This window comes from Corvus hawaiiensis, chromosome 1, assembly GCF_020740725.1.
Source record: "Corvus hawaiiensis isolate bCorHaw1 chromosome 1, bCorHaw1.pri.cur, whole genome shotgun sequence".
NCBI classification, from domain to species: domain Eukaryota; kingdom Metazoa; phylum Chordata; class Aves; order Passeriformes; family Corvidae; genus Corvus; species Corvus hawaiiensis.
Window position 1 is genome coordinate 76,009,016 of NC_063213.1, and position 27,677 is coordinate 76,036,692.

At 36.2% G+C, this 27,677-nt stretch overlaps 1 protein-coding gene across 3 annotated transcripts in view; it reads left to right on the plus strand.

Moving 5' to 3' along the window:
• The window catches only part of CDH10 (cadherin 10), a 100,431-nt gene that overhangs the window by 33,870 nt on the left and 38,884 nt on the right, over positions 1–27,677 (plus strand). For all 3 annotated transcript variants that reach the window (XM_048311257.1, XM_048311249.1, XM_048311265.1), the window contains exon 2: positions 6,905–7,284. In XM_048311257.1, the coding sequence (XP_048167214.1) occupies positions 7,054–7,284 (231 nt within the window). In that variant the 5' untranslated portion in view covers positions 6,905–7,053. The remainder of the gene's footprint in view (positions 1–6,904; positions 7,285–27,677) is intronic.

The window sequence follows — 27,677 nt, forward strand, 5'->3', positions numbered from 1 at the left end:
CCCCTTCTTTTTTTTTTTTTTTCTTTTTTTTTTTTTTTTAAGATAAGTGATAAAAAAGTTCACTATATTGAGATTGTTCAGAACTATTATACTCTTTCTCCATTATATTGTCCAGAACTGTGCCTAGGTAGTTCTTGGGAGGACAGGGTTAAAAGCAGAAGAATGGTGAGGAGGATGGTAAATTCCCTCAAGTGACCTTGCAACTGGGAAGGCCAAGGCTTGGAGAATAACAGTGTGGGAAACCCCCCATATAACGCCTGCTATTGTTTGTCCTCTGTCAGTTTTGTGAAGCAGAATTTCCGTGTAGAGATGATGTACATGTTTTGAGAGATTTGGAGACACTCTCACAGACGTGCTTTGGGAGACGTTTCTCTCCCTGTTTTGGGAGAGAGAACAAGGCAGAGATCATAAAAAACCACAAAGATCAGAGCATGGTGGTAAACTAAACTTGCACAGGCCCTTGATAAATAAGTGCAAACAGCAGGGCTGCTGTCCATCAGGATGGACTGAGCCTGATGGTGCCTGCATTCCCTCTTGGGTGTCTCTGCCCAGTGTTGCTTCAGCATCCTCTGGTTAGTGAGTAATGAAATAATTTTACTATTTGCATTTCAGACATGGGTTTGTGGTTGTTCTGGCTGCCTGCCTGTCTTGACTCAACACAGTAGTTCATTGTTATGTTGTGCAACCTATTATGATCTGTCCACTTTTTTGCTATATCCTGCAAATTTCAGATAGTTTCTTTAACTTTTTTTTTTTAAATACTTTGATTTTTTTTTTTCTTTAATTCAGCAGGGAGGGTTTATACACTCTATAAATTTAACAAATTAACTCTATACTTGTTCATTCATGTCATGCAGAAAAATGCTGGGTAGCTACCCTGTGAAACTTAACTCAGTATATATAATCAGGTAGGAAAGAGTAATCCAGAAGGGAGAGTAGGGTGCCACACGTAATGGAAGGCTCAGGGTACCTCACAAGGTACAGAAATTATAAAGATTCAAATAACTTCTGCATGTTCACAAGTCATTTTTTCACTGCTGCATGTATAACCTCTCCCGCAAAATTTTATCGACAGAGGTAAATTTAGCTATCTATGTAGAGAACTGCCGTAACAGTGTGATACTCTCAATGTCGTACTGTGAGAAAAGGTGTATTCACTGTATGTAGAGAACTAAGAATTATTGTTAGCTATCCATGTAATCTGATGAATACACAAAATCCTCATTAATAAACAGTCAAAATTGTTATGCAAGATAACTTACTAATATCTTCTGCCTTTTTTCTGGTCTTCTACTCACCCTTTGAATGTTCCAGTCTGTCTTAAGCCTGAGAGCTTCACTCTTCTTTAACAAGACCAGGGAAAAATTTTGGTGAGGCATTCAGAGATTTTTACATGGTGGGGGACTATATTCTTCACAGCAGGGGAACTGGGAGGAGTGAGTTTTGATACCTTCTTCCTCTTCATTTTAACATCAACTTGGAGTTATATTTTCCACGTTTTTGATTTCTGTCTGCTTAACTAGAGTTTTGGATATCCAATTACTGAACTACCAGTGGAACACAGATTGCATCTTTAACCTTCCACTTTAAATTTAGTATAGTGCATGTTCACTTGGGTTTTTTTAAAAACAATTAGGATTTTTAATACATAAATATACTTAAAAATAAGACATAAGGTATGCTTATATATAGTCTCTCTGTAGCACAAAAAAATCAACTTTTCTAGCAAAAGTTGTAATGATCAGTATTCCTTTTTCCTTTTTTTTCTCTGCTTCTTTTTCAGTACCTTTCTCCCCATGAATTGTGAAAATAACAGAAAACACTCCTTTGAGTGAAGTAGTTTTGATGTTTGGGAAATATGATTAGTATTACAAATTATAATACCTGATCCCTAAAATGTTAATTGTTGGGTTTTTTTTAAATTTAGCATTGAACTATGTATATTCAACTCAAATTCCTAACCAGATCAATGGTTGCAGGACTTCATAAAGAAGACTGGATTATAAAGTTCAAAGGTATAACTGACAATAACTGCAAATTCCAGTTATAATTTAATAACTTGAAGTGTGGTCACTGCGGTGTGCAAGGGTTCTGCTGCAGGCTATGAAATAAGCAGCTTATTGACAATTTACCAATTATCTTCTTAGTTCAGAACCAAGCAATTAAATTATGAATGACTGTAGTTGACTTCACTGGGATATAATACATAAAGTAATGAACATAAATCTGTAATACAAGGAGTGATGAGATTAGAATCAATTAAGAATTGATCATTTGACAAAGCTAATTTGCTTGTTTCAAATACTACTAAAATTCTTCATAAAAATGTATTGTCTTCTTTTCCCTTAAGGAATAGCTTCCACCAATAGGTTACACATACAGAGGGAAAGATTTGTTCTGTTTTGAGTTATAGTCTCTTGCAAATCTGTCTTTTTAAACTACTTGCTTCATCGCATGATGCTCTAAAGCATTAGATCTTCTGATTTTGATAAAGATATAGGAAATAAATTACTACAACTAAATTATTTGAGTTGAAGGGTCTTCTGAGGCTCAGTGAAAATACAGCTTTTTCTGCACTTAGCTGTCTTGCTACTTCTACTTTTACTAGCTTGTTAAATGGTCCCTATTATTTTAAAATGTAGCCAGAGGTTTGAATTTCATTTCTGACATCATAAGCCAGGAGCAAGAGTTTTAATGAAAGAAGAGAGCCACCTTAGCAAGCTGCTTAATTCAAGGGAGAACCAAAATGGTAGGAATTATGTCTCATGGCTGATGGCCATAGGAACTTTGGCTGTAGGCTGAAGGCTGTAGGAGCTATGATAAAAGGTCTGCAGACTGTGGTAATAAGTCTAATAAGTGGCTGGAGAGGGTCCAAAATTTGGAGAAATCAGATGGAAAGTAAGAAAAGTTTCTCACTGTGGCTATATAAGAATAGCTCTATTGGCATCAACTCTGCGAGCAAGAACTAAACAGGAACAAAATATGCTCTGCTTACTTCCAGTGTAATAAAATTAAATATTGTTCTCCTCATGAGATTCCAACACAGTTTAACCTAATTTTTCAATAAGCAACTTCAGTTCCAAAAATATCTTTCTTTTATACAAACATAGCAAAAAAGATTGAAAGACAAGATTAGAGCTGCGAGCGTCTCCCAACTGAAAGAGAAATGGAGAAAACAGGAATGGCATTGCATAAATATCTCCCCTTAAACAAGTTTTTTGAAATGTCACACAATTAAGATTCAGTTCAAGTTTGACCAAGGTCAAATAAACAACAAAATTCTTGTTGGCAGCTATCCCAGGCAAATTTTTTGTTGCTCAAATTTGCTTTTCACAAGAGAAATTTACTAAAATTTCTTTATTAGAAAAAATTAAACAAACAATTTGTATTAAAATTACTATTTTAAATTTAGTTCTGCTGAATTCCAGAAGCAACTATATATGTATGCCAAAAAATAGACAAAAAGAGGACATAATTTAATATAGAAATAACATCCTTGGTGTAAAAGTTCAGTCTCTTGAAACAGTAAGTGGAACTTTGACATGTGCATCAGTTAAAAGCATTCATGGCCCATCTTATACATCTGTTAAATCTCATGAGTCTCAAACGACATGAAGTATGTTTTAGTATTGGATTGAGGGGTTGCATGAAGCAATATATAGTATTTTTCAAGTTGAAAATCAGATGAATACATTTGGAGTGGCATTAAAGCATTTTCTTCTAGGTTTTGAGACATATAGAAGTGATCAATCTGTGGAAAGTACTGCCTAATGGTTTTTAAATTGTTACCTGAAAGCTAATGGTGATTAACAGCTTCAGTGATGATTGATCCATCTCTTGCATACTGGAAATTGTTCCAAGAAAACTCATTAAAAATAATAACTAATAACAAAAACCTGTATAAACAAGAGCATAGTTGGGCACAATGCTCTTCTGTAGTCATTTTAATGTAATTTAGAAGGATATTACACAGAAATATGGGCATTACACAGGCAGATATTACACAGAAATTGGACATAGCTGATAGATTTTTAAAAGCTTTATTTCTTTTTCCTCCCCCTTGTTTCTTTTCTATTGTGGCAAAAATTCAAGAAGTGATCATCAGGAAGAAGAGGTAGAGAGAAATTTGAGGAGAAAGATTGGTGAAATAGTTTCCTTTAGAACTATTTAAAGGTATTTCAACTCTTTAAATTCTTTTTAAAAGGAATACTTGAAGCCAGCAAAACTATTAAAATTCTTCTGAATTCTCAGACCCTCTCCTAAGAGAATTTTTTTTGCCAAAAGTTAGACAGTTTTCAATTAGTTTTCCAGGGAATTAAAAAGAAACAAAAGTGAACCAAACAAAACCACCCAAAAAACCCCCAAACAACAAAAAAGCAAACAGACGAAAAATGTTTCTTCCTCCATTGACTCTTCCAGCACAGAATCCAGATATGCAATGTAGTACAGAACTCAGATTTCTGTTTAATTTCTGTAGTTATATATTAAAAGGTTTCCTTCATCTAATTGTCTTCAAACTTTTCCTTTATACAGTGCTTTTTATTTGTTTAGTCTGTTTTTACTTTTTTTTGCTAACTTATTTTTAGAGGTAAATGTTTTGCTTTAGGGTAGACTACTATCAAACTCATCACATTTAAAGCAGGCAACTGAACTCCAACAGGAGTCTCAAAGGAGGGAAAAGGCCTTGCTGGTATGTACATCCATTAAGCAGCTGTGCTTGCCAAGTCCACGTACATTAGCTACTTTTGTAAGTTTAACAAATTTCATCTGAGCTTTCATTCTGCTGACCTAATTTAACAAGAAGGAAATTCAATAAAAACCCCTAATATTGAAGCATTATTTCCCAAGAGGCATTTAACAACAGTTCTACATCAAATAATAATGTGTGGATAATGGAATATATGTACTGATGGGACAAGAAAGTGAAAAAAGGAAATAAAAAGGAAAAAAGCCCCACACACACACAAAAAAAAAAAAAAAAAAAAAAAAACTCTATATTCCTTTTTCAAAAAGACCCAATAGTTTTCCAAATTTTAGGGAACCTGAGAGAGAAAATTTCAACTTTGAATTTCTTATGGTCTTTGAGAAGAAGCTTTTCTAATTATCTTAGAATACATGTTAACCCTCCTCTCTCACTCAGTATACCTTTGTCTCGAAAGCAAGTATGAGTTGAGATAAATAATTTCCAAGGTGGAGGACCACATCTCCAGTTTGTACATGCTGATATAATTCAGCACATGTTATTAGTAGTTGATATTAGAACGGATTGTTCTGTGTAGTAATCAAAGTTCACAAATCAAGTAAATGTCAAAATTTTAGGAGAAAGGGAAAAGGGGTAAATGAAATGGTACATAACTTGGTTTTTATTTAGACCAGTGGAAATGGGTATCTGTGCGTTACTAAGAACTGACTCGGGGCCAAAATGCTAAACAGCAGTGGCTTTTAGAAGTTGTTTGGACTTCCAAATGCTGGGAGAGAGGGGAAAATGCTCTCCTGAGTGAATATAACTTGAACACAACAACTGGCTCCTGAAAAGAATCTGTTCAGTTATTAACATGCCTGTACACATAGGCACAGAGTTTTTAAACTATGTCACTTCATAGTCTACTCACTTTAAAAATCCTGACATTTTATTATAAGCTCTTTTAATCAACACAGGCTTACTGGAAATGACTTGAGTAACACAATATCAAACTGAAACACACAAAGAATTTCTGGAATTTTTACATATACCTTCTTTGAAAAATAAAAATATTTAAGATAACAGTGAACTATAGTATAGTGTTTTTCAGAGCACATGTTACTTAACTATTTAAATTAGCAAAGAGGAGAAAAAACAACCCAAGCTTATTACTACTTGAGTTTTTTGCCACATGTGCAAGAATATACAAGGAAATGCAACCACCATCCATGGCTTTTTTATGGATATGCTAAAAAGAATAGCAAAATGACCCTGGTTAAAGTTTGCAGAAACTACACCCTATTTAGAGGAAGAATCATAGACTTTTATGATTTACTGAAGGGAATAATTACCAAATGGTCTCACTAACAAAACTGTAACTATTTAAATTTTGGGATAGAAGTAAAGTGAAGAGAACTTGGCTAAATTTCTCTTGCTGAAATAACATCTCATGGTTCCGTTAGATGAAGGAAGAAATAAAATAAAGCAAAGCAAAGCAAAGCAAAAAACAAAAGTGGAGACAAAAAAAAAAAAAAAAAAGTGAGCTGGGAGAGGCTTGCCTTCTCCCTGTGATATTTCCCACAATGAGATTAAGTTCAGTATTTCAGGATATTTGGAAAACCGGCCCTCATGTTTTTAAAAATGTTTCCTACAGTTTAAGGCTAAGCTCACATCACTCCATATTACAAGACCGTCTGAAGAACTTTCTCTGTTTAAAAGTATGCTTCTTGTCATGTTGTAGTTCTTCTGATGCATATGATATTCCCTTTTACCATTTAAAATACCCTGGAGAACTGGTGTTTCACCATTTGTAATTTCTAAAACTACTTTATGTTAGAGTTTCATGTCTCTTGATAATAAGATTAATAAAACACTGGAATTCTTGTAAATGAAATTGGGTGGAAAACATTTGAAGCAAAGGCAGCAGTATTTAATGTGTAAGTTTCAGCAATATTAATCCACCAGTCTAAATAAAGAACACTCTTGTAAGTTTCTAAATTGAAATTTTTTAAATGGCACTCTTACTTTTTTTTTTAGGAAGTATTCTGACAGCAGCTACCTAATATATTCAGTGTTCTCCCTTTATGGATAACCTTTACATTTCTGACCAGGTTGCTTTCTATGTTGTTATGTTTTTATATGAAGGGTACAGTAGCAGTGATGTTGGAGACTAGTGTTTGAATGCATTTCAACTTACATTGTCTCTTCTCTATTTACTTTCAGGATTTGTTTACTGTATACAGTTCAGAGATGAGCTGCTGGAAACTGCTTGGCTGCAACAGAAACTAGAGACATAAAAAATAAGAGCCAAGGAAAACAAAACTTTACGCTCCATTGCCGACTGGCTTGAAGAGCATCAGCAGTGGAGAACTATGACAATACAGCAAGTCCTATTACTTCTGCTGCTCTGGATGTGGCTGCCACATCCCTGCCATACAGAAATGCTGTTCAGAAGGACTCCTGATCTCAAACCCAAAACCTTTGGAGGACGTGCTTCAGGGAATGATGGGAAAGCAGTTCACCGCCAGAAGCGAGGCTGGATGTGGAATCAGTTTTTTCTTTTAGAGGAATACACGGGATCCGATTATCAGTATGTTGGCAAGGTGGGTTTCTCATAAGGTTTTCTGTATAATTTTCAAGTGTTCTTATCTTTCCACATAGGCTTACCTTCTATGTTTTATTCTAATGTGTAAGGAGCAGATTTCCAAGCAACATATATACTGTTTCTCCTACTAGAATCACTAACTTAATGTTGCTAGTTAGAATTATTGAGAAATATTTGAAGGAAACAAATGAAATTATTTTTGACAGATTAGTTTGTTTCAGCACATCATACCAGCCAGCAGCCCACTCAGTATGTCTTTGTTATCAAAGCGTAATATTTTATAAATCATTATAAAATAATTTTCCAACTCTGTCTCTGAATATTTCGTGTTTCATACAAGATACTGCATCTCTTTCTATGCTCATGTTTGAGGAATGCAACCTATTTTGAAGAAAAAATATTCTTCCTCTTTACCTATCCGTGAAAATCATTTAACTTCAGGGAATAAAGTTCATTAGCAAACACATGATACAAATCACGTGATTAGGAAGTGAACTGCAATAGAAGACAGCAGAATGGTACATGTGACTGCATAGCTTACTAGAGGTGTACATAAAGGACACTGGAAGTGTCCTTTAAATTATTTTCTGTTGTTGTTTAGGTTTTCCCATGTGATTTATTAAAAAATATATAATGTATACTGCCACAATAATATTCAAGCAGGTACAAGATATTAATTCAAACTGGTAATTTTCTTGAAAATGAAAGTTAGTGTCAGCAGTAATGGTACAACTTAGGATCAATTGTTGGTTCTAAACACAGAAATTCAATTTTCTATAAAGCAGATTTTCAGTATTTATGTGATTTTGAACTTGAAAAATACTACAGTGAAATTCTGACTTTTTGAAAATCATGGAATCACAGAGCAGCTGATTGGAAGGCATGTTTGGACATCACCTAGTCAAACTCCCATGATCAAAGGAGGATAAGCTTGAGCTTCCTCAGGTCTATGTCCTGTCAGATTTTAAGTAGCTTCAAAGGTAGAGGCTCCACAATCTTGCCGGGCAAACTATTCAAGTGTTTGACCACCCACCCAATAAAAGGTTTGTTCCTATACTTAAAGGGAATTTTTTGTATATCACATTGTGCCTATTGTCTCTTGTCACGTCGCTGGGCACCACTGAAAATAAACTGGGCCCGTTTCCCTCACTTCTTCCCAACAAGTATTTATATACATTTATAAGGTCTGTGCTGAGCCTTCTCCAGGCTGAACAATCTCAGCTCTCTCAGAATCTCCTCATATGAAAAATGCCCTAATTCCCTATTCAAATTACTGGCTATTTGCTGGACTCCCTCCAGTAGTTCTTTACTTCTCGTCACGTGGGGAGCCCAGACCTTGACACCGAAGTACAGACATGTCTCACCAAGGCAGAGGAGAGAGGAAGGATCATCTCTCTTGACCTCCAGGTGATGCTTTTCCAAATGGAGCCCAGGGTGCTGATGACCTTTGCTGCAAGGGCATATTTCTGGCTTCTGGTCAGCTTGCTGCTCAAAAAGACACCAAGGTCACTTTGCAAAACTGCTACCTAGCCAGTTGGGCCCCAGTATGTACTTGTGTATGGGATTATTATATTATAAAACATTTTGCAGAAGAATTAAAGACACTGGAGGATTTGTGAAAGGAAATGCTTATTAAAACTTAGGAAATTTAAACACTACGCAAAAATTCAAGACTGCAGGCTTATAAATGAGTAAGTTTCCATTTTTTATTTGTTGCTTTGAGTCTGTAATATTAGCACTAGCATTTAAATAATGCAGCCATTTCCAAAGCATGTTGAGAGTCTTGTAAATAGTCCCTATATTTATTTCATGCAGTTCTCAAGTGTAAAGTCAGGACTCCCAAGTGTTCTGAAGCAAGTAGGCCAGTTCCTCAGTCTGGATCAGATTGACAGCTTACAAAAATTGACGTTACCCACAAAATAAGAAGGGTCACTGTATCAAAACACTATACTATTGTATTGAAAATACATTGCTTACAGAAGTCCTAGGAGATAAACAGCTTGCCAGGGCACTCTGAACTTCATATTATTTAAGTACCTTCAGAAGCATGCTGATTTTTTTTTTCCTATTGTATTATTTTTGAATACTTATGATTTCAAATCACAAAGTGGGAGTGGTGTTACTTAATTTTCTTCCCGTCATAAGTTAAGGAATACTCTTTAGAGGGGAAAGGGTTAACACTTTTTAGACTAACTCACCTGCATTAGAAAAAGAGAGCTGTTGATAAACATCAAACTATTTTGGCTGAGAGAAAATAAGTGTTTGCAAATGTGAAGTGATAAGTAAAGATAAGTAACATGACAGATTAAGAGTACAGAACTGAGAAGAAACTTGATGAGCATTAAAGACAACCCTTTCATCTATTTTGCTCTGCCTAGACTAAAAGAGTTGTTAATTTGAGGAAGAAAATTTAAAATTAAACTGAGTATACAAAGTTGCCCTGTAGCAATTTTCTGACAAGTTTGGGAAAACACATATTGTGTGAGTGTGTCTTGTTTGGTTCAGTCCGGGTCTCCCCTTTGGGTTTCGTGTTACTGTACCATCCCAGTTTATACCCTCCTGGTTTCGTGTTCATAACCCTGCTTTCTCTATTCGTCTCCTCCCAGACCCCTGCCAATCGCTCCGGCACCCCTCCCAAGCTTCTAGAAAGTTCTGGCAGGGGCGTCGAGCGATTGATCTTGGGGGGAGGATCCCTCCCTTCCTTTCCCAAGATAGGTTCCCTTGTGTGTCCCTCATCCCGCAGACCCGTCCTACTCCTTCCCTGATTCGATGCCGTTGTCATCCCTCCCCTGTCGCCACGCCCCCATAAAACCCCTGGCAGGCGGGCTCAGGGTTGCTCATTGCTGGGCACCCCCGGGGAGCGAGGTCCCCTGTTCGGAGACACAATAAACCTTCTGGACTTCATCCACAATTGAGCCTGCTTCCTTCTTCCACCACCTGCCTCTATTGCCGCGGTCCTGTGGAAGGACCCACAAGCTAGACCTCTGGTCTCCCGGATTCCGGAGGCTGGCCCCCGCAGCCTGCTGCGTCCAGAGCTGACCGGGCAAAGTGGGAACTGCTCCAAAAAGGACGCAGAGGCAACATATAAAATGAAAAAATAAAATACACATATAAAATTAAGAGTATCATAGCATGCTATTTGTTTAGGGAGAGTTTTACACAAAGGAAGCTAATGGAAAGAGATATAAGAGGAATTAAAAATAGATTGTTACATTAATTAATGTTTTAGTCTGATAATCCAAATTCTCAAATTATTAGGTAAATAAATAATTACTGATTAAAAATTTTTTACATACATGTTATAGTATCTATCTCCTTTCCCTTGTTTTTGCACTTACCTTTCCAACAGCCATCTCAGTTCTATACTCAAAAGATTTCTGGATGTTTCCTTTCACCTGATTTTATCCAGAGACAAAATTATTTCGATAGGTGGGTGACATGAAATGACACGTTCCTGTTAATTTCTCTGCGACACGTTTGAAGATGGTGTTTGGAAATTTTGGGAGATAATAGGAGCAAAAGTTAGAACTCAACGATTCATGGCCAAGGACTAAGAGAGAATTTTTGTGTAATTTCTTCAGTGGAAGAATCAGTAGCACTTTCAAAGCTAATTCATCTGGGTTTATGGTTTACATATTTTGGTTTCTGAGCTCGTGACTGATAGAATTTTTCTTGTTTCTTAACCTGCATGTATATATCTGTCAGGGAAACTTGAGAACTGTTGAATATCACAATACTCTTGAAACAAGTGTCTACAATTCACAGTGCAATTTAGGCATTCATTCATTCACTCTTTGGGTCATCTTGAGAATGTTGAACTAGAATAATACGATGGAAATGAGGTTCAATGAATGAATGAATGGGATACATAATCCCATAACAAATGAAGTATTTCTTATTTAAGTCAACTATCCTTGGGAAATGGTGGCAGAGTACATACTGACTGGTTATGGACATTCCCAGGTTTCTTTAGATCATGGAATTTATTATTATCACAAGAAAGAAGATGGTCATCCTTTCTTTCATGTAATACACAGCATCCTTAGGGCAGAAATCCAAATTATGTAAGTGATTTTTGTATATGCAGAACCTCAAATAATAATTCCAACTGTATTTCTTGTAAAAGTGGAAGTCATAAAAAAGAGCCATGTTGAAAACCAAACCTGTACATATATGTTATACTATTTGTCTTTGAGGTATCTTTGTAAAAATATACTAGAAGAAAATCTGAGTAAAAGTGCTCCTCCTAGTTTCAGATAAACAATGCAGGAATGTTCAAAAAGAAGTAAAAATATCATATCAGAAAATACACTTTATTAATATTACGGAAAGCTGATTCATAATTTTTATTTCTATTCTTAGTATACAGTTCTAAGGCCCATTTATTATTTTTCAAATAAAGTGCTGCAATTAGAAAGTATTACACATTTTCAAACCTTTCTGAAAACCTTCAATTTACTTTGAGTATATCCACAGAAAAAAATTCTTTTAAGTCTAAACCTTACTTTCTACTAGTTTCCACCTAAGGGAAGCACTACTGTGCATCAGTAATATCTTAGTACTGTGTGATTCACAGATAAATTCTTTATCCACATTGAAGTTCATTTTCTCCCCTTATTATCTCACCAGATCTTGTCAATTGTTTAGTTTTGCAGATATTTTCCCCACTTAGCTTTCTGAGACAGATATTGACTTTTTCTAGCAATTTCCATTACAGTAGTTTTATTGCATGAAGGATCAACTGACACAAATATTTCAGTACTTTGAGAGACTGAAGTTCTTAGTAACATTGAAGTGCTTTTTAGTATCTCAAAGGATAATTTATCTTATATTTGCACATAAATGTATGTAAAATTTGTTTGTGTCATAGTAGAACTGTTACCAGAAAGGATTATCCTGGCAGTATTAACTATCACATGCTTGTAAGTGTAGTCATTATCTTTGATGGTGTAAAGAGAAGAACATGTCAACCTCACTTAGTTCCTTTTCACTTTGAGAATCCCAACACAGACATGATTCTGAGGAAAAAACTTAGCAAGCTGTGCGTGCATGACACATTTTCAAGAACAGCAGTTACAGCTTTAGTAACTGTCTACTGACACTGTGGGTGATATACCACGTAACAGTCATAAACGTGTAAAGCAGCAAAGCCACAGATGTTGCTTGTATTTTTCTTTCTGAGGAAGCAACTACCAAAAGCATTGGTTTTGGAGAGGGTAATACAAAATACCATGTTTTGATTTCAAAGGATTCATCATCAGGTGTGACAAAAAAAAAAAAAGATCCCAGTGAAGTGATGCTATTGTAGTGCTAAGGTGAAGACTTACCAAATCCTTTTAAAAATCTCCGCATTTTGGTTTCTGAAGAGTGTTTCTACCATACGTTTGCTGCTATGAGAGACTAAAGAGTAGGACTTTGAATTGCAAATGCTAAGGTGCAGGCTTAATATTTGGTGTGAAGATCTGACTGAGAGATATAAAATGCCTTTCCTTTGAGGTGAAGGTAATCAGCTCCATGGCACTCAAGTTCTGCAGAGGTTGAATTTTCAGCTAGAGCAGATTCTTGTGACAGAGATCAATAAAAAAGTATGGAAAGGGAGGGAAGATATTCTGCAACTGAATAAATGAATAGTGATCTGTCAAGGTGAAAAAGGGCAGCTAGTCCTTTAGTAGTTTCCACGTGAGGTGTTTTTGGTGTAACTCTACTGGAAGCAAAGCCCAAGTTTTTCACAGCTGTGTGTCTTCAAAAACCTTATCTTATTGAAGATACTTCAGTGTGGTGAAATTGACATTTCAGACACAACAACATTTAGAAATGTATTTCTTTCTCAGCAAGACTTAAAACATAGACTGTAAAGAGGGTTATTTAAGGGACCAATTCATTTCAAGCATATGAAAGATTGCTTTTGGGGGTACATGTGTGACCTCCTAGATATTTAAGAACAGGTCAACAATGTCAGAGAGAAATATTGCTTTCCCATAACATCAGAGACATCAAAAGCTTCCCGTAGGATTGTCCTGAAGGCTGATTGATTCTTAGTGAGTGCTGAGAAAGATTCATTCTCAAAGTCTGCTGGGATTCAGTTTAGTAGGAAGTTTATGACTATAACTGCTTAGATTCATTTTCTGTTTGCAAAAGGACTATTCCTTTGGAAACCTCAGTGTATGCCAGAGGCTCTGATTTCTTGCTTCATGAAACAGCAGCAGAAGGTAGTGGTGACAAAGAGCTAACCAGGCTGAATACTAAGGTTTTATTCTCATAAATAATGAATTGTTTGTTAGCTACTATTCTGGATGTACCCCTACAAGACATTGTGTTTTGCTGGATGACACAGAACAGAACTGACAGTTGTTGAAGAATGCAAAGGCTTTGTAGTGTCTGTAAGTCTTTTAGTGATGACCAAAAGACCCACAGTTGTTGTGTTCCTGAATTCAAAGTCAGATATATTTGTTCGAAGACTGTAGCTTCACAGCCCTGGACAGATGTCTGTGTATGTTTCTTTAAAGTGTTGTCTGCTCAGAAGGAAAGAGGGATTAAGTCACTTGAGTAGGGCGTACTGAGGGCATATTTAAACCAACTGCTTAAGGGGATGATTCCTACTGTCCAAATTATCTTACAATGTTTTTGCTCAGATGTGCCACATACTGTAAATGAAAGACCTAAGTGAACAATCCCAGTTGCCTCTTAAGACTGGTAACATTTTGGAAAGCATGAGGAAGCACAGAGACCTACAATGAAACTCCAGTGTTTCACAGTGAAATAGTGCTAGAATGGATTACCATCCTTTTAGATTTTGTTTCATGTGTGCAAGCCACATCCAACAGAGCTGAAGGTAGATGTTCCAGAGCAATTTTGCCCTTCTTGGGGAGTCCAGTGTCAGTATTTGTTCTCTCAGTCAGAAATGCTGGATGTGTTGAATGTCTGCTTCAAATTTGTCCTTAAAGATCTAACAGGCAGATGACTTGCAGCGTGCTTTTCCTCTAAAATGGTAAAGTCAGTAGGACTGTTTATGCAACCAGAACCACCTAGCATTTCAAGAGCCATGTTTCACAAAATCTGTTGGGCCTCATCAGATATTGTCAAGGAAGGAAGTCATGAAGGCAAGAAGGCAGGAAGGCAGGAAGGAAGGAAGGCAAGAAGGAAGGCAAGAAGGAAGGCAGGAAGGCAGGAAGGAAGGAAGGAAGGAAGGATATAGGCAAAGATACCAAAATTAGAATGAAAAGGACAAAAAAGGTGAAACAACAGGCTTACTAACACTGGTGTCATTTAATCTCTACCATAGCAGAGAAGATCTGGTTTGACAGAACTGAAAGGCAGCGTGTCCTATGTTTTTATACTGTATGACTAGGATGCAAGGGAAAAACATCAGAGCATGCCAATGCTGGTATGGGTGTTGATAGGGAAAAAGACTTTCTGGCTAACAGTGCTAATCTAGTTTTAATCAAATGGGAATGTTTTCATTACCAACTGGTATGATGAGAAGAGGGAAGTTCTGTGGGTCCAGGTTGCAGCTGCATCAAATCTTCACAGGCAATGAAGTTTATGCCAGTTTCAGGCTCACATCACATATCCATATACAGGTAATTGCCAGAGGACCTTGTGTTACACTCATGGCAAGTGATTAATTGGTGAATAAAGTGAACCATGGTTCCAAGGTGTAAACCATGCTCCGAGATTCCAAGGCTCCTGTTATGATCCAATTATTGAGAGATATCTCTGGTCAAATTAAGGTGCAAATGAGACCATATGCCTAAGTCAACAGTGTGGATCTTATTTAACAATATAATGTGAGGTAGGAAGATACAAAGAAATAGAAAAAAGGAGCAGGGAGGGGGAGAGAGAAAGAGAGAAGAAGAATATAGTCACCACCCAGTGGCATCCTCTTGGTCCTTCTTTACCCTGGGCTTCTTGGTGGTGGGGTCCCAAGCTCGCTCAAAAACTTTTCAACATCTCTACATTTTTCAAAATAAAGGAATTAATGCTCATTGGCTGCACAGTTTTCTTATTCTATTGGTTAAATTATTCCCTCTCTTCTAATGCCAATTAGTCCACATGCTCAGTCCTTTTCTTTTGAATCAGTGATTTTTTTTGAGTTGGTGGGTCATGATCTCCCCCTGCCAGAATTACCTTGTACACAATCAGAGCCGATTCAGCAGAGTTGCTGATTTTTCTTTCCTTGTGGTCCATAAATTCTGTGTTCTTTGTGTTCAATATCAGTGATGTCCTCTTCTCTTCCAGTTTTTTTAGCCTCCCTACATCTGAGGTAACACTTGGACAACAGTACCACCTTTATCTTATCTCAAGTTCCTGCTGTGGGGCTTCTCTTACAGTCTAAGTTTTGGGTATTCATGGAAGAGTGTTTGGGTAGGCTTGGATGGTCACTGATGGTCACATATGCCATCTGTCCCATAGCTTGTGGTGGTCTTTGTTTGACCAATGATACGTGTTCGAGCAGTTGCTTTATACAGTTTGCCACAGTGGGGATTTTGGTCCAGATGTGTTAACCAGGATGAGCTAACCAGATCTCCCCTCTGCTGGGCCTGGAGTTCACGCCGTCCTGTCACTGTCTTCTGTGCTTCTGGCAAAGTCCTTCCATGGCCTTAACTGTGGTCAAAACAGACAACTGTGCTCTTTAAGTCCTTACAATTCCAAAAAGAGAAGCAAGGCAAAAAACAGAGGAGAAGAACAGTGAGACACTGAATTGCTTAGGTAGACATATCTGTATCTCAGGTAGACACACGTAAAAGTGCTTATAGACAACAGCTTGCAGTTAAACATTAACCTTAGTAGAAGACCTTTTTCACTTCCATGGGTAGTTTTAGGCATACTTTGCATCATTTTAAAGGTCGTGGTAACTGCAGGAGGTACAATCAAAGAAGTGGGATATAACATCTAAAATTATATTTGCTCAGCTTTCAAGCAAATAATCATTTTATAAGCTGTTCTTATATCTCCTTGGCCTCTATAGGACCATAAGTGTTATTCTTAACAAGTTTAAAAATTTTAATGGACTTGAATTGGAATCTGCAATAGATCTTGACAAAAATGAGGTGGTTTTAATTATTTTCCCTCTACGGAAAACAAACTAAAACTGAATGTGGGAGGTGCAAAGTAGAGGAAGATACTCATGGAAATTTTAAGTTCTCCTAAACAAAGTTATGAATCAATTGAAAATTAAATTAATTTAATAGTTCTCCCTGACCAAAATGACCCTTTGGAGGCATTTTAAAGCTTTCTGTTTCAAGCACAGTTTTTGCATACTAAAACTGATATGTTTAACTTTTGAGGTAAAACACTAAAAAGTATTTCTTATTTGCTGTCATATTTCAGGGGCATTATTTTGCCCTCCCTTGGCCAGGCTTTTTCCGGGGCTCTCGCCCACCCGCCCGTGGCTGAGGGGCTCAGCCATGCCCTGCGCTGGGGCCGCTGCCGCCGCTGGCACCGCCTGGGCCCGGCCCGAGCAGCCCCGGCACTGTGCATAGGGAATGCCCGGCAGAGCCCCCAGTACTGCCGCTGCCCCTACCCAGGCACCTGCTCTCTATATGAAAACATGCTTAGCTCACGTATATTAAAACAGTTTTTTATTATTTCCTTCTCCATGTGTCAATAGTTCTCAGTATTGTAGAATTACATGCTACGTTCATACTCAATCTGCTATGAGTGCTTCACAAATACCACTGTCAAAGGAGTGTGGGTGTTTCACTTAATGTATTTCCAAATCCATCCACCTAATTCCTTTCAAGTACTTTACCCTTATGCAAAAAACTTTGCAAGTCTACTCATAAACTAATGCCAATATGAGTAGGGACAAGTAGCTGAATATTGTTTCCTCCTCTTCTGTCAAGTAAATGGAAGCTACACATCTAATGGTATTGAGTGCTTCGAGCTAGCATGGTAAATGGAAAACACTGGGAATATATGAATCGTAGAACCACAGAATCTCCTGAGCTAGAAGGGACTCACAAGGATTGAGCTCAAGTCCTGTCCCTGCACAGAACTACCCCAAGAATCACACCATGTGCCTAAGAGCATTGTCCAAATGCTTCTTGAGTTCTGGCAGGCTAGCTTTACCTAAATAATTTAATGAAAACTATAGTTTTGATACAAGAGGGAAGAATATTATTTGACTTCTCCATTTTTCTTTTGCACATTGATACTTGAGTCCCAGCCATTTATCAATTTGATGAGAAGTGGTAAATGAGACGGAAGGGTCAATATGGTTCTGCTAGTCACTGAGGGAGGTTTCCTGCCACTGGCTTTCTTAATATCTGAGAAAACTATTTTAAAATGGTAGATTTTAATTTTTCTCATAGTAATCCCAGTAGCAGTAGTCTGCCACTTTGAAACTGATTTCTAAAATAGAGAATTCTGATCTGTGCAAGCACAAAGTGAAATAACATCTATCAGTTGTTAGGAATATTTAGAGGGAAGACAGTCTAAATTACTGGCATACTTCCAGCAGGTGTAAAATCACAAATAGGATACATTTTACTGTCTTTATGAAGACCAGCTATAGCCCTCTTGGGTGGTTTTCATTTAGTTTGTATCTGATTATGCATTGTACTTAAAACAGCATCATGCTTCAAAAGAGTATAAGAAACTGGGAAATGGTTTAATCTGAACTCTCCAGTTCCTTTCAGTTCAATTTATCTTTTGGTTTTTAAATTGTATCTGCTTGTCACAAAAAGATAGTCCAAAGGGAAAGAACTGATAAAACTGAAATGATTTATATTCAAAGCCACAACTCAGAAAAAGTAGAGTCCACTTCATCACAGTACATTCATTCACTCAAGGAATTAAAAAACATAATAGAAAAGAGAGCTTTACAAATGTTTGACCTACACCTTGTTTGAACTTATAAATGTGTAAATAGCCAATAATTTCAGCAGCAATTCAAAGGCTGATTCTCCTTAGGTTTTGGGGTTTTTTCCTTCTCTTGATTTTTTTTTTTAAATCAGATGCAGATGACCTTTTAAATATCCTGTATACACAGATAACAAGGAAGATCTGGGACTAATACTGTGGAAAAATTGGTGACTTGCAACAAAATACCCATGAGGGAGAAAGTTCTAAGAAGTTAAAAGTTGATGTTTACCCTTTTAAAATGTCTTCCTGCTGGAAGGTTTTTGTTATATTTATAAGAGTGTTTTTGTCTTTGAAGAGAACTAAAAATAAGCTGAAGCATGCTAAACCATGACAAAAGACTATAATGGCAAGTTCTTCCAAAGCCTCTAATAACTTCTTTTTTGAGGCAGTAAGTATCTGAAGTCCCTGAAGACAGAGTAGGATTTACTTGCAGGGGTAAATAAACATCATTGTCCAACTCATCAGAGTTACTTTCTCAAACAATTATTTGTTTCCTGATTTTCTCAATGGCTATTTACTTCAGAGCATTAAAGGAGGACAAGACCACTTTGTCCTTTAATTTTACAATATTTTGGTCTGTAGCAATTTTAAATGTATAACCCGAGATCAGTTCCTACACTCTTCAAGCCTGAGAACAGAAGCTGTCTTGTTTTTATTTCAAAGATTCAATTCACAGACCATCCAGTTGCCTGAAAGGCATGTACAAAGGTACCTTACACATCTGAACACACTTCAGAGCTTAGAAAATTATTAGTGAATAGTTAGGAGGCTTGGTATGCTAAAAAGGCATGTGTGAAGAGATTTATGCAAAGAGCTAGTGGAAAATATAAGCTGAACAAGAAAAATAATGTTCTGGGATATTCATGGTATTGTAGTTTTTAAAACTATGAAGTTGCAACAATTGCTGCGCTGTAAACTCAGATGACTGGGCATGCAAAATTTGAGTGGGAAAAGATTCTGCATACTTGCAAGGACGTGTAACAGCTGAAGAAAACCTTGGTGCTCAACAGCAATTCTGTTCATCTCCTCTGTTCTCCTTATCAAGGTTGTAGAAAACCTTTGCTTCTTCATATTAGCTTGCACAGATACTCTGTGCCTTTCTTCTGTTTCCTAGATCTATGGCCTACAGTCCAGTTATGCTACCTGGATTTAGAATTTTTGTTTTACACACAATGCAGACCCATACCAAATTAACTTTTCTGGTGACATTTTTATTTAGGCAGTAGTGTAGGTGCTCTCCCTGCCTCTGAAATTTTATTCCTTCAATCCTGCCGTTCCTTTAAACTTGCTGAAGTATGCATCTCAAAGCAGTTGCAGGGGAAGACATAAGCATATTAAGCTTACTCTTGGTGTAAAGTTAGGAGTAATCATACTGTCCTTCACTGCCAATGTTTTGGTGATCTGAGGGGTTTTTAGGTCCTGGTTGGGTTTTCTTTTGTTGAGAATGTTTGTCCTTTCTTAATAATTCTCAAGCAAGTACTCTTTCCTATCATGTAGTTTAGAAACTGGTTTATGTTACCAAAGTTCTTTTCTTGGTTTTATTCCTAAAATGTTTAAATAGGTTTTTTTAGTAATTATATGTAATTTAGAAGTACATATATTACAATATAGGGATTAATAGAATAAATTATACTTGATATACAGAAACATCGAGTAGTAATACAGATTTCTTCTTTCTATATTAAGAACCCCATCCTCTAATAACAATGTTTGCATATCCATTTTGAGGTATGACATTTGCTGCAAAGTATGCATAAATTCAAATTTTTGAGGCTCCATGCTGATGATTGTAAATTCCATTATAAATGGTATCCTTAGGAATTAGAAATATTTAAGAAATGTTATTTTTGAGTGAATATAATAATAGGCAACTATTACTACCTAGGCAATCTTGGATAGAAATTACCTATCTTCGTACTAAATTATTAAAATTATATTGATATTTTAAGTTTTGACAGTGAAAAAAATTGACTAATGCAACTCTGTGAGAGGTGAGGTTAATAGGGAGAGAAAAAGAGAGTTCTATTTTTTAAATTTTGCTTTAATGAGTAGGAATTTAAAGAAATGTCATGAAAATCCATTTTGAGAAAGGAAACAGGAAAGAAAGATAGAATAAGGCAGTGTTCCAAGCCATGTTATTAAAATTTAAGAAAAGTTTTAATTAAGTGAAAGTACTTGTAAAATGTGAAATAATGTGGCAAGTAGAATATGGGAGCTGCAGGAGAGGCCACTTGGGTAGAGCCATACAGCAAATAAATACATATATGAGGAGACAGAAAAAAAAAGACCTTTTGTTAATTTATATTGGGTTTTTTACTTAAAAATTTTAACAGAATTCTCCATTCCTCTGGTACTTTTAAAATACCTGTCCCTTGTAAGAACTACTGTACAGCTACATTTTTACACAGTGTTGCTACTGAAGATGCCATAGAGGACTTAGAAATACCTCCAGCAATCAGCAGGGTATCTTAGGTCATTCATTCAAAAAGGATAATGAGACTGCTGTATACATAATACAGTTGGAATATATGGAAACTGCTTAATGACCTATTTAGTTAGGTCAGGTTATGGACAGACCATTCTCTATGTGTCAGGAGTGGCATGTTGTCTACTAAAAGCCAAGTAAAATAAATAGAATAGCTAGAGGACTGCTGATGGCTGTGCCACTGGAAAGAGCTGCACAGGATTAATCAAGGCTCATCATTTAAGAATAATGGAAGAGATTTCAGTAATACTGATGTATTTCCTAGGAAAGGATAATGACATGCTATAGAAAACAAAGTCATTAAAGGAGTAAGGAATACTATTTCAAGTGCCATGTAAGTCTATATACCATAAAAGAGAAGCAGGAAGTTTTCCAGGGATAGTTTAGAATTCTTTTTACTATGTAAAGAAAGTAGGAGCAAATAATACACAAGGCAAGAGCTAAAGCTCTGTGAAAATGAACTAATTCTGGGGAAAAAAAAAGGCAATGTAAAGGATTTTCTTTTGTTCTATAGACAAAATATAAAACCCCACACAAAGAAAATGAAACACCAGCAGCATAACGAATATAGTGTACTTTATTAGCAATTAGGAAAAGGGAGATTAAGTAAAGGGTGCTTTTGATGTCTTACAAATGTCAGTAAATGTCACAGAAGCTTTATGGAAATACTGGCTGGGCCTATCATCTGATTACCACAGTTCACGTAAATTAGAAATAATCTTTCATCAGTGATGTAGTCCACAGAACACATTTTCTTTAAACCAGCAATTAACATTGCAAGGGAAAATAATTACTGTGGAGTACAGTTCTTAATTTGTATCACTGATGATCAGGAAGGGCTTTTTGTCCCCAGTAAGAGTATTTGAGGAATAGAGTTCACTGGGGCTGATGATGTTGTCTTTTATGTATACACACATAACATACAACTCTCTGTGTCATTTGTGCCAGGATTTATATCCAAATCTGGTTGTTTTGCTATTTTGCACTCTGATAATGGAATGAAATATGCTGCTTTGGTAGGAAAAGTTTAAATTGTGATTATAGCTACCTACAAAGTGTTAATAGAAACATGATTGAATTCAATTAAATTTCATCATGTGATTGTAATTCCCTATGATGTGCCCACAAGATGTCTACAAGGCACCATTGTGGATAAATCCCCAAACTGTCTCCAGGACCTCAGCATGCTGGGAATCCATTCTTAAATGCCTATATAGTAAATCATGAGGTGTGGGGAATAAACACAGTGAGTTAAAAATCTGCATACAGCTGCAGTACCATGGTTTCATTGGGATTATGGATATTTGGTGAAATGACTTCCTTGACTGGAGTCTTGCAATGGTGGGATACAGACTCCTTCGGAAGGATGGGAAGGAAAGACAAAGAGAGGGAGTTGCTCTTTATGTGAGAGAGCAGCTACAGTACATGGAACTCTGCTCGGGGATGGGAGAGGAGCCAATGGAGAGTTTATGGATTAGGATTAAAAGGAGGACAGGCAAAGGCGACTTTATTATGGGTGCTTGCTATAGGCCACTTGATGAAGAAAAACAAGTGGATGCGGCTCTCGAAAACCAGATAGGAATGGCCTCATATGCACAGCAGGCTGAGAGAGGGGGTCCTTCCTCCCTGCTCAACACGTGCAAGGCCATGCCTGGAGTCCTGTGTCCAGGTCTAGGCATCCCAATACAAGAGATGAACACGCTGGAGAAAGTCCAGTAAAGAATGATTAAGGCAGTGGAGCACCTCACATACGAGGGAAGGCTGAGAGAGCTGCAACTCTGTACACCAGAGGAGAGAAAGCTCGGGGAGATCTTATCAATGCACACAAACACCTGAGGGGAGGGTGCAAAGAGGACAGAGCCAGCCTCTTTTCTGAGTTGCCCAGTGACAGGACCAGAGGCAATGGGTGCAAACCAAAAAGCAAGAGGTTCCTCTGAACATCAGGAAACACTTTTGCCCTGGGAGGGTGACTGAGCAGTGGCACAACCATTCTGCAATGTAACTTTATGTAATGATTTAAATTACAATTCTTTATTTAGTAACTGATATATAGGTAGGATTTTTCTTGAGAATACTATTCCCTAGAACAACAGATTTAATAATTTAGTAGAAGAAGAGGAAAACTTGACAGAAAAATAAAAATATGAGTTGCATTTAAGAGTTTAAAGATATTCCCCATCTCTTCTATCACCAATCCACATTTAATACCTTGACTACCAGTTTAGGGTTATAAGATTTCTCTCCCAGCTGTAGTCTCATTGATTTCAACATGATATAAATGAAGTCGGGATTGATGCAGGACATCTTTATCCCTCATTGTTTTAATTGCTATGATTAGATATAGTAACAATTCAGATTCATCAGAAGTCTCCTGAAAGGTATGAAAAAATACGTAAACTCTCTCTCTTTCCCTCTCTTTCCTTCCTTGGGATTGAGTTTAATAATACTACTATATTATCATGGATATCACTGCTTTGGAGATGATTAAAATGGTTTTCGTTCCTTAATTCTGATATACAGCCTCTGCTGAAGTTGACATTTTCCACTTCCTGGGTTGACAGACATTGTCAGTCAGTTCTGTGTGATAAATAGAGAGTATACATGAGGAGAAAATGCATCACAAAGGCAGAAAACCTTCAAACTCTTACCATTTTACATGTTACAATGATTTCAGACAGAAACAAAGACAATCTTGTGTAACATATTTTTAAGTGGCCTCCAGCAGTAGGTGAAATAAACTAAGCATCAGTATTTGAAATGTGTTCTGCTTTTGTTTTAAAAAATTCAATGCTTTATATGTATAGTGCAAACTGTACATTAGGATATATAAAAAATAATTCTGTTTTAATGGTTATTTTGTTAATAACTAGCCTACTTTAGGAAAACATACATACGTTTTAATAAAATAATTCTTCTTTGCAAAAAAACTCCAAACTGACAATTGGTTCTTACAACCACTTTGTTTTGATTAATGTAGAGAGTATAAGTGGTGACTTTTCCTAAAAAAAAACCCTTAAACTAAACAGACAAACCTCTAATTTTTAAAATACATGAAGCTATTGTGAATTCAGTAAAAGAAAAGCATGTGTTGTTTTAGCATATTTGCCTTCCTAGGCTGTTCCTTGGTGGAATAGGGAGATTGTTCTGGAAACTACTTAATCCCTTATAAAATATTTAGTGCAGATTTTTATTTTAGTCAAAAACAGCCAAAAAACATAACACATAAAAAATATGGATATTAAAAAAACCTCCAACCAAGTCTGAGGAAAATCTTATCAAACGTATTTTCATTCTGAGACCACAGGATAGTGTACAGAGTCTACTCATAGAAGTAGAAATGTAGGCTTGTGCCAAGTTGATTTCAGCAGCAGGAGAACCAAACAATGTTTCTTTGTTCAGTCCAGCGTTTTAATGAATGGGGACCTGAACAACTGCCATAGGTCAGGTTTCTTTTTTTCTTTTTAACACAAGAATTCCCTTCTGCTTACTCATACCCGGACATCTATTGGAGGTGCCAGGAAGTAAGGGCACTTCAGGTCCACTGGCACTTCCCTGCTTTCTGTCTTTACCTGATGTACAGGCTGTATTTATTACATTAAAATTGGAAAACAATATGAATATTGGCTTATGAAATAACTTTTTGGTGTATGGCATTCAATTAGTCTTCCATCTTAGCTCAATGCTTCTGTGTCTTCTGGAGTGGAAGCTGCCACAACCTAATGAAGCTGAAACTTTCTTGTTTTAACTCTCTGAACATCAGCTAAAGATCTCAGCTTGTGGAGGGAGTTTGGGTATTGGTATATTGACTTAGTGCATCTATGAAAGACCTTTTGCTGCTGCTCATATGATGTGTCTTTAAAAAAAATCCTGCCTTTCTCACCTGAAATCTTAGAATATTTTGTCAGTGACAAGACCATCTACCTGCTCTGACTTTTCCCTTTAGAATAAGCTACAGTAATAGGAAAAAGATATAAATCTACTGATGAAAAAATCTATTTGCTGTATGGTTAGTTTCTGGAAACTGAGAACTCTCAAGATTATATCCATAGTAAAGATTGTAGGGGGCTGTGAAAATAATATTTCTATTTATGTGATAGATATTATTACATCCAGGGATGTGGAAAGAAATGCTAAAAAAAATTACTAATTATAATTTATCTCTTACCATTTTAAAACATTGGTAAGAACAAACACAAATTTTGAACAACAAGGAACTGCTGTGATCTTTATCAATAAAAATGGTGGAAAATATTTTTATCTTTCCTTTTGACAGTGAATCAAGTTAAGCAAATACAGTCTGAAAATGCATTGCAGACTGGAGTTTTCATTTCCGCTTCTTACAAAAGAATTTCAGAATACTCCTCATCTTACATTACTTGTTGTGCTTCCATTTTAGTTTGTTCACCCCTTACCCTTCCCAGTCTCACAAAGCATTTTTTGAAATCTGTCTTTTTCTTTTCTGCCCATCTTCTCTTAAATAACACACAGTAGAACAGCCCTGGCAAACGGACAATATAACTGAGTGAGAAAATTTAATGTGTGACAAGTCTCAATAAAACTTAGTGCAAATTACAGAATCACTGAAAAGAGTTGCTTAAAAGGTTACCTTTCAGATAAATTTAAATAAGTGAACCTCTTTGGTGAGTAAAATGTGGCTTAAAGCCATGACAGTTAAATCTGCCAACTGAGGGAATACCACACAGGATATGAGCTGGTCTTTTACAGCTTTACTTACTGAAAATCTTTTACAGTAAGTGCAGCTAATGTTAAACAACTGCATCATTTAACAGTTCAGTTCATGATGCTTAAAATAAATATATCCATTGTGGAAACTCTATATCAATTATTTTTTGTTAACTTCACATCAAATCTGGCAACTGTTGTGACAATGTTTAGAGAGACAATCATTATTATTCAACTAAGTATCCAGTCAAGCTGCTAATATTAAATGTGCACTAGAACACTGAGTGAAATGGCAAATGCTTCCATGGTGTGTTTTGGCTTCACATTGCTAATATAATTACTTAGAAAAAAGCTAATAGGTTACAATTTGTCCTCAGAATGAGGAGACATTCAAAGCTTATTTGAATAAAATCTAAAAGATAGAGTAATTTAAGAGTGTACTGAGGTCTCATTGTTAATGTGATACTTGGATAAAATTGAAATACTGACACATTGCAGAAGAAAGTAGAAAAAAAATGCTACATTATACAATTAAAAATGGCTACTATAAAGTAAGAGAGTAAGAGTGCATTTAATAGGTTAATATTAAAATAGTCTGTCATTTTGCAAAGGCTGCAAAAACTTTAAACTGTATTGGAAAATGTCCTATACATTATAGCCTATTAAATTAAGATTTAAAAAACACTTGAACTGTATTAATGCCTACAGTAAGTTTTCTAACTAAAGGGAAGTTTCTTAATACAGTCATATCTGGTGTCTAGTTATTTGAATACCAATCACTAAAAACTCATAGAGGGACTTCTGAATTTGAAATTCAAATAGAAATAGGTGTGACAAATCTTAAAGTCTTTATCTGGCATTGTCATAAATCATTTTGAATTCCAGAAGTAGCTTGTGTGATAAAATAGATCTGACTAGCCTAATCTTCTCTCTGTTTTTCACAGTAGCATCTTGTCGCTTTTTGGTGAAAATAGGGTTAGCACTTTGTATGCTATTAGAAAAAAAGTCCACATACTTTATATTCATTCTGGGAGATTTCAGAATTTAGTGGAATTCATGGAGGAAGGTGGGGAGAAACCCTAAATTTCTGAGTGGACAGGTTTAGTTTGAATCACTGGATGCCAATTAACATGGATTTCTTGTGTTGTAATTTTCAAGTAATTTCCAAAGCGGAATAATTATGTTGTTCAACTAAAGTCTTTTGAAAGTATTTTTACAAAGGTCTTTTACAGATCTAAAAAGTTGTTGAGCTGAATTTGATTGGGGTATCTTTTCATGAACTCATTTTGTTTATGGCTGCACTTACCCTAAAGAAGAATGTAATATGTTAATTAACTCTGGGTTTTTTTCCTGCAGTTGAAGAAAAAGTATATCTGTCTCTTAAAACCTGTTTTTGTCTCTGTCTTGGATTGGTAATTCAGTTTCATTTTTAAGTGTTCACATAACACTCCATTTTGTGGCCCTCTGTAAATATTATCTTCTGTTTAACAAGACCTTCCTTTTCTATTTATATGAAATCCTTCTGGATTAAAAAGTTTGTTCAACCAATTTAGATAGAAGATATGCAAAAATGTCTTTCATGGTAATTGCAATTTCTATATGATGAAACAGGGCTATATAAAATAATACCAGCTGACATTCTGATTTCCTATAAAGTGAGAAAAAATGTACCTAAAATACATATACCAGTGCAGCTGAAAAGGGAAGCATTTCTGTAGAAGAACGGCAAGAAATAGGAGTTTGCAAAATATCAGTGACAGATATGAAAACAAAACCACATCTTCACAGCTGATCATTTTGTGCAATGAAATTGCTAAACGAAACAGATGTCTTTCTGTTTCTCAGCTTGGCTGACATGAATCACAGATGCCCATTAGCCAAAATAACTATAGGAAACACTTTATACTAAAAGTAGCAGAGAAATATTTCGCAGAACATTTTTTTAGTACTTGAGTAAAATGAAAAAGCTCTGCAGCGCTGATTGACACACTGCTCATGCATTTCAAAGCTGGGTAATGATTCACTGTAAAGGGCTGTGAAGCACACTGAGCAGCCTTTAGTCTCCTTGATTCCTCTAGTAACATCTGGATTGAATTAAGAGATAAAAAAACAAAATGAGAGACATTCTCTTTCCTTGTTTATATATACTGTGCATTTTCACCCCTTGAATTACATCTGGAAGACTTGCTCATTGTATCTATAGCTTGTGTTTCCTGATCACCCAAAAAGACCTTTGGAAATGTTATTCTGAATTTGAAGTTTTTCTACAAGAACTCTGGACTCTTATGTATATGCATACAATTTAAATTGGATTGCCAAAGGCATTATTAACATTTTTTTAAACAACACAGTGTTAT